Here is a 14,238-nt window from a genome sequence, read left to right as displayed (position 1 = left end):
TTTATTTTTATTATGTACTGACAAATCAGAACATTGAATTATTGTTTGGAGAGCAGACTGTCCGAATACTACCATCAGTTTTATAGATAGGCCAGTTTCTACTTTTCTATGTCTAGGCTGCCCACTTCTCACACTGACCAGAGGTTCCTCCTGGATCCCCAGTTTTGCCCTTAATTTGACTCAGTTCTTGCTTCATTTTTTTTTTTTTTTTTTAATTCAGAGAGACTTTTGCCTCACCGCTTCCACTGGATGACAGGTTTGTGTCCCTTGCCACCCTTTCTGTGAAGAAATATTTCTTTACTCTACCCCTTGCAATCTCAAATCATGACCCCTTGGGTCTCGGATCTGATTTCAGCTGAACAATGTGTGACTAATTTTACACATTGTGAAATCTTGCCTTACGACTCCCATGAGGCAAGACAAAAGATTTGTTTTTATAATAACATTTCATTAGGAATATGCAAACCATCTGCTAATGAGAAAGCCAAACACGTTTCAAGAACAATGATTTCTGGTTATTTGAGTGTCAATGAATTATTCAGTGATGACACTGTTATCAATGTGCATTACCAGCCTCTGTGATTTCTCTTAATAATCTTAATTCCAATGCCATAATATTTTGGTCAAGATTGCTCAATTTCCTATTGCTTACAAAAGTGCTCCTTTCTCTCCTCAAATTGCACTGGTTGTTTAATAGCAAATGAAGGTTGTTGTTTTTTCTTTTATCTGACTATCTATACACCGTACCAACAGCTCAGTTGTTTATTGCATTAAATATTGCATTAAATAAATTGTCAAACTATTGTATCAGAACATGGAACTCTAAATGATCATTGCTGGTTCAATAACTGAGAACAAAGAAATGTTTGAATACTTCAAGCTGCCTCATTTCCTTTTTCAGTTCAGAAATTCGTATTATGCTTGCAACTGGTAGCCAATAGCAATGATGCTTTCAAAACACTGATTCCAGCCAAGGAAAGGCAGTGATCAAAGTAACCTCTCTGAGATATTAGCTCAGCTGAACTGATCTCTTTTCCCTACAAGAAAAACAGATCTGAAGTACTGGGGGGATCAAGGGCAGATGAAAATACGCACCACGAATCAATGGGAACTCCGTTCTCTGTGGCAGAAACCTGAATGAACTTTGAAGAACTGTTTAAAATTTATTTGGCGGAAAAAAGAAATACCCTTACAGGGGGTGGGAAAACAGGCAGACAGAGACAGACATGATCATAAACATCTGTAGGATACAGTTGCATACATTTAATCCATTAACCAGAATAATTAGCATCTGTCCAGCCCTCTTTCAAGAACTAATGTTCGCCATCCCTCCACTGGAGGCCAGCGGTTAAGAAGTTGATTAATTCCAAACAATTTCTAATGTGCGATATCCGCAAAGCGTTAGGCCATATGTTTATGGCTTGAGTGAAACTTACATCAGTGAGACTCTTGAATATTTTCAACATATTTGATGTGATGTTCTTAATATTAACACCACTGCAGCATATAAGTGATGTAATGAGACTTTTTTTTTGTTTTACTATCACCTATGCTTTTGTAAAACTCTTGTGCTGCGTTTTACAGAATCCGGGATTTTTCTGAAGGAAGACCTTAATATTCTTGGTGATCCCTTGCAAAACACTGCAGTATCAGGTTGCAATGAGGGTCTCGAAGGAAATATCCTTGATTGCTGATACATTTAGAGACCTCTCCCGGCGGCATTTGCACAAGCACAGATATTCAGATAAGTGCTATGTTTTTCATGTAAGAACTGAAGTTAACAGCGTTTTTTGAGTTTTAAATTGCATAAGAAAATATGCATTAAATAAATGCACACCTGGTCACAAGGCAATATAATTCATACTATTTATATTACATGACCAATGACCGATGATTATAATTGAGCACATACGAGAGGACTTTAAAACATGATCAGTATATGTGAGTACCGTGCTATATGAAGGTCATTCATCTTAGGATAAATTCATTCCCGTATCGCATATGAACGAGATTTGTTATTCCCCTCATGTTATCTGTTAACCGATCTGATATGAATTTTCTTTCATGAAGGTCGGTATATAAAAATGTTAAATAAATAAATAAATAAATCACATATTGTGCTAATGGAGTGGATTCTTACATTTGTTTTTTTGGGGGGGGGGGAGGTTGGCATTATTTTTCAGGATCAGCCTGCCTACTTGTGAATTGCTCTGTGAGGGCGAGACTTAACTTCTTCTAAGTGCCCCCTTGGAACGATGCAATGCCAAAGGGGATGCGCACACTCTCAATACGACATGCAGTACTGGCTACCTTCTTGTCCCTTAATCTATTTCATACCTTTATTACATTTTTTCCTGGGAACGCTACTATAGCTGCCACGGAGACTTCCTTTTTCTTGCCACATAGAATATCGTCTGGTCTTTGTGAGCTCACCACCAAGTGTTACCTCTAATGCTCTCTGAGAAGCTACTGATCTCTCTAAAACCCTCTGTATAAGCCTTCTGTGTCTTAAGGGACAGAGAATTACTTCACTGTTTCCAGAGCAAACCTCCACAGAAGTAGGAATGCCCTTCCCCTGTTTCCTGAAAGGGAACCCTTTAAAGTGACAACACGAGTCATTCATTTAATTCATTGCACAGAGCACAAGTTCTGATCCAAACAGGTCTGATCACAGTGCAGGACTATTCCCCATAATGAATGCAACATGTCCATTCACCTCACAGATGACCCAATTGATGTCCTTGACTACCAAACTATAAGACCAGAAACCCATCTGCCTAGTATTTACTAGTCTCTTCTCCAATGTTGCCAATGCCACTCTGAAGGAACAGCTCCAAGAACTGCTGCAAATTTTAATTTGTACCCCATTCACCCACTAGGCCCCCAGCCATGGCTCGGAGCACCAGGAGCTCTGAAACGGCCCTTGCATACTGCTTGATTGCTTTAGAAAATATCTTCAGATTTTCACTGAGCGTTTGTGCTGCCTCTCATGCAGACCTCGTTGAAGCTTTCCAAAAGGTGCCCTTCCCCTTGCATGTCTAGCAGCTTCTCTGATTGGCAGTGGGACACTGATAAAATGTGAGCCGAGGCAAACTCAAGATGTCATGGAGCCCTTTGCATGAAAAGTCAGGGCATTTGAATGACTTTGCATGTGAAATTCAGGTGCCCAGCAGTTACCTTCTCTGCAAACCCAGCCTGAGATACACCTCAGTTTAGACAACTTGGTTGCAAGCAACCTTACTATCACTTTCTGTGCATCCAATTCAATCCCTAAGAAGAAAATAACTTATTGGGGTCCAACTATCTTCCCTTTCATTAAAGTAAGCATGAGGTCTAGAGTGCAATAATTATTTTTAGTGACCGGAGCATCCTTTTCAACATATTTTCATTAACATAATGGCATTGATGCATGTATCTCCATGCTGTCTAAACTAAATCCAGAACTTGTCACCCAGGTTATACTTCTGACATCTGATTGATTGTGTTTACCTTGGTGAATGACTCAAGTATGCGGTGGTGGTGATCCAACATCAGCTCAACAGATTTACTAAACCATAAAATTCAAGGTAATCTTATTTGCCTTCACATTTTAAGGATATATTGCTGACACAAGTCTATATTTTGTGAATTTTTAGCCAGTAACCCCACAGTATTCAGTAATTAAGGGACCTACGTACTAAAAGGTTTTCTTCCATTTTTGCCTATGATTCCATTTTTCTTCCATTTTTGCCTTGTGATTAATTTATATATGATGTGTGATGATATATGATATGTTCACATGATTTAATATTATCTGTAAAGCTTGTTGCTAATTACTGTTTATTGTAAACCGAGGTGATGTTATTAACGTGCCACGGTATATAAAAATCTCTAAATAAATAAATAAATACATAAATAAATAAATATGGAGGAAAATGCTTAGTACAAAGTAGGGATGTGCCTTCATTGGAAATGAACAGGAAATTTTGTTGTTGTTTTTTTTTTTAACAAAATAAAAAAAATAAATTGCTTGTTTTCCTTTGTTTTGTTTAAAAAAGGTTGTCACCACTTCCAAAAACAAAACACTCCTAGCCCCCTCCCCCCATCCCAAACCCTTTTACCCTCGTAGCAAATTCTTTCATAGGGCTGTGGGAATGAGCATTGATTCCCACATGCCTAGAGATAAACTTTCTTTCTTAAAACAGTAAATCTTTATAACTTCACACATGCACAACAGTAGACTGTCTTCCTTTCAGAACAGTGTACTCTCTTTACTTACAGTTCAGCTTTGTCTCAGCTCAGTATTTGGACAGTGTTATATTACAGGAGCTGCCTTCCTCCTGGAGACCTGGGCCTAATCTGGTTATCCCCACCTGGATCCCAGCTGTTATTCCACAGTCTCTGGTTACACCCTCTGACTCCACCTGCCCTGCAAGATCCCGCCCACAGAGCATACACTCCTTAGGGAATTTAAGGTGGACCAGGCATCCAGCCTGGTCCTGCATAGGGAAATAGGGGAAACACTAGGGATACTGCCTCACAGGGACAGAAATGATCCCCTGTTGCTCCTGCTGCACAGCTGCCACTATTGCAAATGGCACCAGCAGTCTGAGATGGGTGCCACTGTAAATTTTTGCCATACAAAATTGCACCCGCCTTGGTCCGCCAGCATGATTTGTAAAATATGATATGTAGGAGCAATGAGGGTTCACTCTTGTCCCGTGAAGAAATGTTCAACAAGAGAGTAAGAGGGTCTGGGAGTAGGGCATCCAGGAGTGGGAATTTTTTTTTTTTGGGGGTGGGGTAATGACTTTTAAAAATGTTTTACCTTGCATGCCCCTAGAAAAAAAGGGCCTTAAGGATGATCAATAGCACCACTAAGATTATTTCTGCAGCAATGCCCACATATTAAATGGCACTGCTTAGTGGCGTTCATATGAAATCCCTAATTGGCTTAGATACATTGGAGTATGTATTGCACCTACACCTGATCTGACGTGCAACAAAATTATAGTTTGGTACCAGCTACAAGGAGAACCACTGTGATCATTTTTCTTGATAATGGTCCCAATTCTGAAAAATATGCCAGAACCTTGAAAATGGTCTCTAGATCTTAATTTTCCTCTAACTCTGTCACATCATGCCCTGGACCACCAACTGTGTACTGCTTGAAAAGCTCCAATCCAATGTCTGTAAACATTAGGGATGTGCATTCATTTTGACATGACATGAAAAACATGCAAAACAGGTGGTTTCATTTTTTGTCATTTCAAAACAAAATGAAAAAAAAAACCAAAACCTGCCATAGATGTTTTTTATTTTTATTTAATTTTCCATTTGTGTGCACACAAAATTAATTTCATTCATGCTATTTGGAAAATGAGTGCAGAAAAATAGAAAACGTAATTAAACAAAAAAAAACAAAAAACAAATACTTCTACCAAAACAAAAATAATCAGCAAGCCCACCACTTGTAAGCATGGTAAGACAGAGGCAGAGGAAGATAAGGACCAAAAATGTAAAGTCCATTCTCCTGGTTACCAGTTACTTCACATAAAATAATTTCTTCTGCAGTGGGACCACTTTACAAAACACGGTAGACAAAAGTCCTGTCTTACCTAGTGTTTGAATTTGCCTGGGGTTTGAGGCAGGCCCCTTTAAAGGAGAATAGTCATGTACAATACGCTGCTTTTCAGCAGTATGTACTATAGTTTAAGAGATGAGAAAAATAACTTTGCAAACAAACATTTCCCATTTTTTCAGTGTAGCACATTGTATTTGATTATTAGTTTCAAATGAAAATAAGAGAGTCATTTAGTTAACCAGTGGTATTACTTGCAAATTCATGTCAGCAAAAAGTGCTCTTGCTGGCCTCAAACCAAGGTCTACCCTGGTTGGAAGCTGGTGTTCTGCCTCTCAGCCATGGAGGGGGGCTTGGGAAATTACAGCTTCAGGCAGACTAGGAGAGGCTTCATTGGGCCTGGGTGGCAAAACCCAGTGGCCCTGCCCCTAATTATCCACATTGGTTCTTGGGAATTCCAAAGGGGACTACTGGGAACACCACTGTGTTCCCAGCAATTGGGAAGCCTGCGTTGGCGGATCCTGGAAGGGGCCCATACATTTTTGCATCCATTTGCAAGAAGTGTTGAATTGGCTTAGTGATCAGACTCTTAACCAGATTATTGCTTAAGAAGCTCCTGCACCTCAAACTGTGAGTTTTCCTTTGTACCCGTTTCAAGTTCGCTGAACCGGAAAACCTCTTGCTTCTTCCCTAAAAAGATGAGCTCTGTGATTGTAATGAACTTGTGCAGTTTGCAACTGAAGACACTGTGTTATGTTGCTGTGAAGTGTTTGCTAGAACAAAACACAGTTGTTGAAACCTGGACTGAGTGACTCACAACTGCAGGGCCTTCAGCCTGTCACATTCGCATTTTAGATGCTTCCACCCCCCTCCCCCTTTGCATGGCCTATTTACAATTCAGTGGAGGCAACCTTAGAAAAGCGTAAAAAAGAGAAGCAACGTAACGGTTTCCATGGGCTTTGAGGATAAAGGAATGTGGTTGCCATGTTAGTCTACTTGAATGCACGAAAGTAAAGATCAATAAACAAAACAATACAAGCTGAGATCTTTTTATTGGACTTCTTGAATAGCTTTCAGGAGTTGCACATCCTTCATCAAAACCCAGACAAAGAAAATAAGCAGAAGAGATCTTGCTTCCTCAGATTAGATTATTTATTTAAAAGTACTTGTAGACCACTTTCCCAGTTGGATAGATTGTTCCATAAAGGAACAGAATGCATTAAAAGGTGGAAGATATTTCCATTGTATACTGTAATATTGCTCTGGTATATAATTCAGTGCTGGAAGCCATATCTGACTGCATTATATTTCACTCGCTTTACAAAATTTAGCAAATCACGTAACTTTCATGTGCTAAAACACCTGCAACTGTCAAGGGAAGGGACCTTATGACCACTTATCTAGTACAGCACTGTAAGGTGAATTTAAAAGGCCTGACGCACGCCAAAACCGAGATACACATGAATGTGTCAGACTGGCTGGCGCCGAACAGATTTAAAATGCCACCCAGGTACGCACATGTCTCCAGCTGGGTTGGGCATGAGCGTTCCTGGATCTCAGCTTCAAATTTGTGCGCAAATACCTACGCGCAGAGGTGCACGCTAAGGTCTCCTGCTACGTAAATTTACTTCTGCTATGGATGGTGTGTAATTAGGAAAATTAAAAAAATCTAAGCATGGTAGAGGGGTTTTAAAGGTTGGGGCTTTAAAAATCATACCTCTGGTCTGGGCGAACTGGGGAAAACTGGTAATGGCATCGGCGCGCGTGTCTATTAAAATCCCCCTACTCCTGTGGTAGAAGTAGCATTTGCGCGCGCCCGTTTAAAATTGTGTGCACAGGTGCACGCGTTCAACCTATTTTACAACCTGCGTGCACACACGCGTGTATATTATAAAATGGCTGCTCCTGTTTAAAAGTTACCGTCCGCGTACACAGACCGTGCTCTATAAATATTAGATATTACTGGTGTGTCACGATGAAGAGATCAGGGCCAAATAAATGTTTGTTCCCTGCTCATTTGAAAAGCTGTTGCTGAACAGTTTCCAGGCACAGATGGCCCACAGTGAACCGTACTCTGCATACAGATCTCAATTTTATTGTTGCACTGTAAATTACATTTCCCAGTGCATTAAAACCTTCATATTAACCAGCTCAGTTTAAAGAATCGAATGGCCATTTCAGTTCTTGTCCTCCCTAATAGGAATCCACTCTAAGAGAGACAGAACGAAATTCATCTGCAATAAACTTGTGAATTGTTGTGCTTAATATGCCATATATTTCATCTATGATAGTTTATTTTTGCACAACTTCCTATCGTCCTCTCTGAATATCTTGCCAGATGATGAATGCACAATACTGGACAGAGTCTAGTCTTCACAACTGTCAAACATATTAATAGAGTCTGCGGTAAGACTTATCAACTTCCTGGAGTAGGAGACCTACCCTGGCAGATGGTCCCATTTCCTACATATCCAGGTTTGCAGGTGCAGCTATGTCCCCTGACCGTGTTAATGCAGATTGCATTCTCATCACAGTTGGGCTGTCCGCTGCCACATTCATCATGTTCTACAAGAAAAAAAAAAATAGAAAAGAAAGACCCACTGATCCGAAGTTTGAAAAGCAACTTAGAACTAAGAGGGGAGGGTGCGTCAATGGCTGAACCCAGCAGGCAATTTGGCCTGCAGAGTTCGGTTCATTCAATTTCAGGATACAATAATGTTTCGAAGCATGGGGAGTTTGCTTATTCCTGCTGAATATGGAGGGAGCAGGGAGCTGGCTGTGGAGCGCCAACGCAGACCCGCTTATATATCTCCACAGGGAAAAAAAAATAAAATCACAAAACAAACAGATGATTGCTGACACGGGACTGCAGGAAAAGACATTTCAGTCCTGATGTCCACCCTTTACAGTGCCAACACCAGAGCAAGTGAGAAATAATTGCTGCATGATTATAGACTGACTAGATGGATATATTTATTGAATTATTATTGTCATGATTTAATAAAATATGGCAAATGCTCAGGTTTTGGGTGGGGGTTTATGAGAAGGTTCACAATTTCTAGGGCTCATCTCAACTAATGATAAGAGTATACATGTACAAACTAAAGGTAAAGCTTGCTACAAGAACACTCAACATCCAATTTTTCTTTCAAAGAGAATTCTTACAAAGGGATTTCATGGTAGACAAATACACCTTCTCATTATTCTCTAACTTTCAACTTATCCCACATAATTACAAGAAGTCTGGGTTTAGCCATATGACGTGGAATGGGGGTTACGGCTTCATCAGGCTCCCCAGCTGGGAAAACCTGCATGAAACAACCATGCTCGGAAACCTAACCTCAACTAGCACAGGAGGGTCAGATGTTACAGATAACAGCCTCGCAGGTGGGTTTGGATTATTATAAAGTTTGGTAGTGGGACATGGGAGGGTGGTGGATTAAACATTGGTCTTCTCTGAACCAAAAATGAAGATGAGAAGGCCTGGAACAGGCTCCCGGAGGAGGTGGTGAAGGCCAGCACTGTAAAAGAAATTAGGCACGCTAGAGATAGCAGTGGTACGAACAAGATTGAGGGGTCAGGTTTAAGGATGGGAATTTATAGGCTCGCCCACTCCGTGGAAAAGAACTGGAGAGGATGCTAAGTGGGCAGAGTGGATGGGCCAAGAGGTCTTTATCTGTCACCATTTACAATGCTATAATTCTTGAAATAAAGACCCTGATTTATCAAAGTCTTTTCCTACAGGAACAGAATGAGAGAAACCATTGGGACAGTTAGACCCACATTGTTTGTCACCTAATGAGTTGGCATTAATTTCTTGCAAAAAAAAATTTAAAATATGTCTACATTTTGTTTTTATTAGATATTAAAAAAAAATTGTAAGTACAGAACAGTAGAAACCAAAATTTGCTATTCATCTAAGGAAACTAAACAACAAACATTACCTATTTTCCCCCAAGCCAAACATCTACTATGCAGCACATGAAAACAGACCCAGAATGATCATTTGCATTTGATTAAAGAGGCTCATTTTGTCCCATAGTTTGTGTTTCTTCACTATAATAGGCTAATCAACCTTTACTCAGTCTGTTCCTTCTTTCAGCAGAGGGCATGGTTGGGTGCCCTGCACAGAACATAGCAGATAAAGTCCTAGTCAGTTGGATAAACTTATCTAGATAACTTTGAGCTAACTAAACAGTTAACCAGATAAATTGGGGGCATTCAGTGCAGTGAGAATTTTAAAACCCACAGTTTGTTCAGTTATGTCTCAAACTTAACCGGACCAACCATCTGAATATCTACCCTAGTTTGGCTCACTCTTGCTTTACTGCCCGAAACTTTGCAGAACCTTCATGGCGCGCCTCTCCAAGAACCACCACGAAGGTGTTTTCTATTCACCACAGACATACACAGGAGCATTACACCCTCACAGTTACTGCGGTTCTCCAATTTTTTTTTTGGGGGGGGGGGGTTCCTCTTTTGGGTGGAAGGATTGACTGATCTTAACACATGAAAAAGCATGTTCAGTCGTTAAAACGTCAAAGATTGTCTCTTAAATTATGCATGCTTTTTTTTTTTTTCTGAAGATGATCCCGGTAAGTCTACCCTTGTACATAAATCCTGGTCTTCCGAGATCCAGGAAGACATGTTTGCGCACATTACTTCAGAAAGGGAATAATCATTTTAAGTGACTTTGGCTCCTGCGGTGGCGGAGTATACTCACAGGATCTATGAAATAATGCTCGCTTTGTCATGCAGAGTGGTCCTGCTGGGAATAAGGTTCATGCACCACTGGACTCTGGGAGATGACATAGTACTGCTAAAAATGTTGCTTCTGATCCCAGCAGGGGGGACTGTGATTAGCTCTGTTCCTGAAACATTTTTTTTTTCTATTTTTAATGTAAGTACCATGTAAAGTATGGAACTGCCCGTTTCTGGGTCAGTTGCCCTATTCTTCCATGGAATGGGGCATTGATCAAAAAGACAGGTTGTGATATTTCCCCTTGACAGAGAAATCAATGTACGGGACCACCCCCGTTATCAGAGATTGCTGCGTCTTGAAGCTAAGTTCTATGAAATGCCGCCCATTATCACATGTGATTGTGCTCTATGGTGGGGTTAGGTATTGCATTCAAAGGTTTCTGGTATTTATGTGTTATGGAGCCCAAATATAAGAAAAGCCCAGAAAATTAATATTATAAATCCTGGATACCTAGACCAAAAAAAAAAAATATCAAATACCAAACCCCTCCAAATGATACCAGCACAAAAGCAGAAGCCTTTTCACCAAATCATCATCTCAGTATAACACTAGGACCGAGCATTCGTTTGAAATGAAACAGGACATTTTTTAAAATTTGTGGTTTCATTTCAATTTGTTTTTAAAAACAAAATGGAAGAAAAACTAAACAAAATTTTGCTTTCCATCATTTCATTTTTAAAAAAAAAAAGTTTCCACTGCCACTGCAAAGAAAAAAAATAAAAATATCCTTCCCGATCCCAAACCCTCTGACTACATTTCTCTTGGTTTTTTTTTCATGAGGCAGGAATGTTCCTCCCCGCCCCCGCCTCTCTCCTGCCCCCCCCCCCCCCCCCCCAGTGGTGCCAGCAGGACCAAGGCCAGTACCATTGTTAATTTATTCTGTTAAAAAAAAAAAAATGGCACCGGCCTGGAACTGAGTTTGGCCAGCACCGTTCTGTACAGAAGACATTAGCAATAGTCACATACCACCTGCAGGCCAGGAACAACTGGGAACTGTTCCCGCCTCATGAAAAAATATATTTATATACATATGGTAAGAGACTTCGGAGGGGGAGACTGGGAATGGAGCCAGGGGAGGTTTTATTCTTCTCCAACAGGGCCCAACACTCTTTTTGCTTATTTTTCCTCTCTCTTTTTCTTTTTTCCCCCTGTTTTTGTTTCATTTGAGAGATTGTGTTAAATAAATGAAAAGAAATAAAACAAGCAACAAAAGAATAAAAAAAAAAGAACAAAAATGAAAAAGAGTAATAAGAAAAAAAAAGTCCATGCAGGCCCCTACATAACACTGCAGCTTCTGAAAGGAAAATTCTGTTTATGTGAGCTACTTCCGAGAAGTCTGCCCTGACAAATCCACTAATTTTAAACAACATAAACGAATAGTCTTCTGTCATTTAAAAATCAAAATTAGCACAACTATGAATCCAATTACAAATGTATTGGGGGGGGAAGTCCAGTGTAAACTTCATTTCATCTCTGCACCCGGCCAGCTACCCAGCCGGGATCATAGGTCACAATAGCACAACAGGACACATTTGATATTTGTGCCATGTCTAATTCAACATGGTGCAGCCTAGGGGGCCTATGCCCTATAACTCATGCAAAAGATGCCTTTCAATGCACCTGATAGCATTTTTACATGCGAAAATGCCACCTAGCAGGTGAAGGTGCGCATTTCTTCATGCAAAAATACTGCCTTTTTCACGAGGGCTTAAAGTTGTCACAGGGCCTCCACTATGCCCTCTCCTCTGCATAGTGACCCTCCGTTCCACCAGCTGGAATCTACCCGGACTATCCCTTTCATCGAGGTCCTGTAGCCGAGACATGTGCCGGGGCAAAATGGCACAAGATGCCAGCAGCATCGTCTTTAAAGTAATTGGCAGAGAGGCAAGACCGTGCTTTTTCTTGTCCTGATCTTCTGCAAAACCTTGATAGAAAGGATAGGCAGGGTTGGGGGGACCTGCCAGGGGGGAGGGGGAGGCAGTCAGTCACAGCATCACGTCCCCTTCACTTGTCTGGGGAAGCGGGACTGGAGGGTGGTGACTGGGGGCATTGTAGCCCCCTTATCACTGTGTCAGGGGAGTCAGAGCACTGTTTGTTCAGAGAGCAGACTTGCAAACCATCTAACATTTAACACCTGACTCGGGGCAGGTGGTCACTTTCAGGCCTTAGTGGGCATGGGCAAAAATAGATTGGTGTTTTCCTCCAAATGTGTTTTTTTTTTTCACATTCACCTATTGTAGCCTAATTTCTATGTGATATTACTTAAATGCGAGTCCATGCTAATTTTAGAGCACTCCCGCCAACCAGTTTAGTATAGACATCGGGACCTTAATAGTGAATTTTCAAAGGATTTATACATGTAAAAGAAGCATATATCATAGCAATTTTCATAAGCCCATTTACATGCATAAAACCTTTCTAAAATTGAGTCCAAAGGCGTGGATATGGGTGCACAGCCAGATTCACAGCAATTTTATATCCTGCACGCCCATAGGTGCGCATGTTATAAAACATGTGTGTGCTTCTAATTTTACAAGTGTGCATGTACAACTACGTAATGTAGGCTTTGAGCCGTGCAAGTGAGGGAATTTTATAATAGGCACGTGTCCAGGCCATGACCAGTTTCACCAGTTCATTCATAGATGCCTGGGAATAATTTTATTAAGACTTACACCTCATCCAAAGCAGAAGTAACTTTGTGGTGAAATATACCTAGGCATGCAGTCAGGCATGTAATTACTTGCACACATATCTTGTGGCTCTGCCGTGGCACGTCCATGCCCTGCCCACATGCCACTCCTTTTTTTCCCCCCTGGTGCGAGATATTCATGCATCGGTACTTGTGTGCAGATGTGGGCGGCTTATAAAACCGAGTGGACACGAGCGCGTGTGCTAGATACGCACCCCTCACCTGATTCTGGCTCGGGCCTGTCTTTTAAAATTCACCCGCTATTCCAAGTGCACACCAAACAGGCTTAACATGAATGTTAATCTTTAAAGCTTAGGCCCAGGGTCCGCTATAAAAGATTTTCTGCTCCTGACATTGTTCTGAATTCAGTCTGTTTGTCAACAAAGAAAGAAAAAGAAAATTATCTTCACATTAAGCACCTGGGCACCCGAAGCAAATGTTTGCTTTTATAAAGTGGTTTCAGCACAGCGAATGTGTTGAAATGCTAGTGCCCTGAGGCAAAGGGCTCTGAATTATTACTAGCCATAGAAGTGACGAGAAGATTGCAAATGAATCAGCTGTTATTTTATCCATGCAAGTCATTTGCTACAATACCTTCAGTCTATGTTGTATCTGGCTGAGATGCACTGCAGTTCCAAGTTAATGGTTCTTCATCACAGTCACCATAAAGAAAGACTCTTTTCAAAGTTAAATGTACGACTTAACCCATGCAATAAAACTCGTAGAAAACCATTTAACGAGCACATTAATAGGCAACTTAAGGAGTGATGCTAAAAGATTTAGCCTGCTTGCAGTGAAAAATATCAGAAGCATGCTCCTGCTATTCTAATGCACAGAAACACAAAGATGCTAAATAATGCAAACGTGTCACAGTTTGCAAGCTAAACTGAGCACGCTCGGTTCTCTTTTCCTCTTCTTGCTGGCTTTCAAGGGGGTATACATGGGCGCTGCTTGTCAATGCAGAGGGAAGAAACGAAAAACCTATACTCTCCAGGTGAAGCAGTCAAAGGGGAGTGGAGAGATGGGGGCAGCCCAGGTGCAGTGTGACCCAGGTCTCTTACCTTCTGCTGCCCAGTTTGTTTTTTTCTTGGAATAGTGCTACCTAAAAGGGAGGGTAGCCCTGCAGTTTTGGGGGACTGGGGAGATGCCGTTACGATGATGGGCGAGGGAGCACCTGAGTCGCTCGGTGAAGGAATACCAGAGTCCCCTTGATCTCCGACCCCCACC

General features: G+C 41.0%; 1 protein-coding gene across 6 annotated transcripts in view; it reads right to left on the bottom strand.

Annotated features, from left to right (window-relative positions):
• Positions 1 to 14,238, bottom strand: part of NELL1 (neural EGFL like 1) — a 387,142-nt gene that overhangs the window by 119,243 nt on the left and 253,661 nt on the right. For 4 of the 6 annotated variants that reach the window (XM_029582536.1, XM_029582539.1, XM_029582538.1 and 1 more), the window contains one exon: positions 8,003 to 8,125. The exons of the other annotated variants lie outside the window; for them this stretch is intronic. In XM_029582536.1, the coding sequence (XP_029438396.1) occupies positions 8,003 to 8,125 (123 nt within the window). The remainder of the gene's footprint in view (positions 1 to 8,002; positions 8,126 to 14,238) is intronic. 6 annotated transcript variants of the gene reach the window in all.

Source organism: Rhinatrema bivittatum, chromosome 17 (assembly GCF_901001135.1).
Source record: "Rhinatrema bivittatum chromosome 17, aRhiBiv1.1, whole genome shotgun sequence".
In the NCBI taxonomy this organism is placed as follows: domain Eukaryota; kingdom Metazoa; phylum Chordata; class Amphibia; order Gymnophiona; family Rhinatrematidae; genus Rhinatrema; species Rhinatrema bivittatum.
The sequence above is the reverse complement of the archived record's forward strand: the minus strand, read 5'-3'. Positions and strand labels throughout refer to the sequence as shown.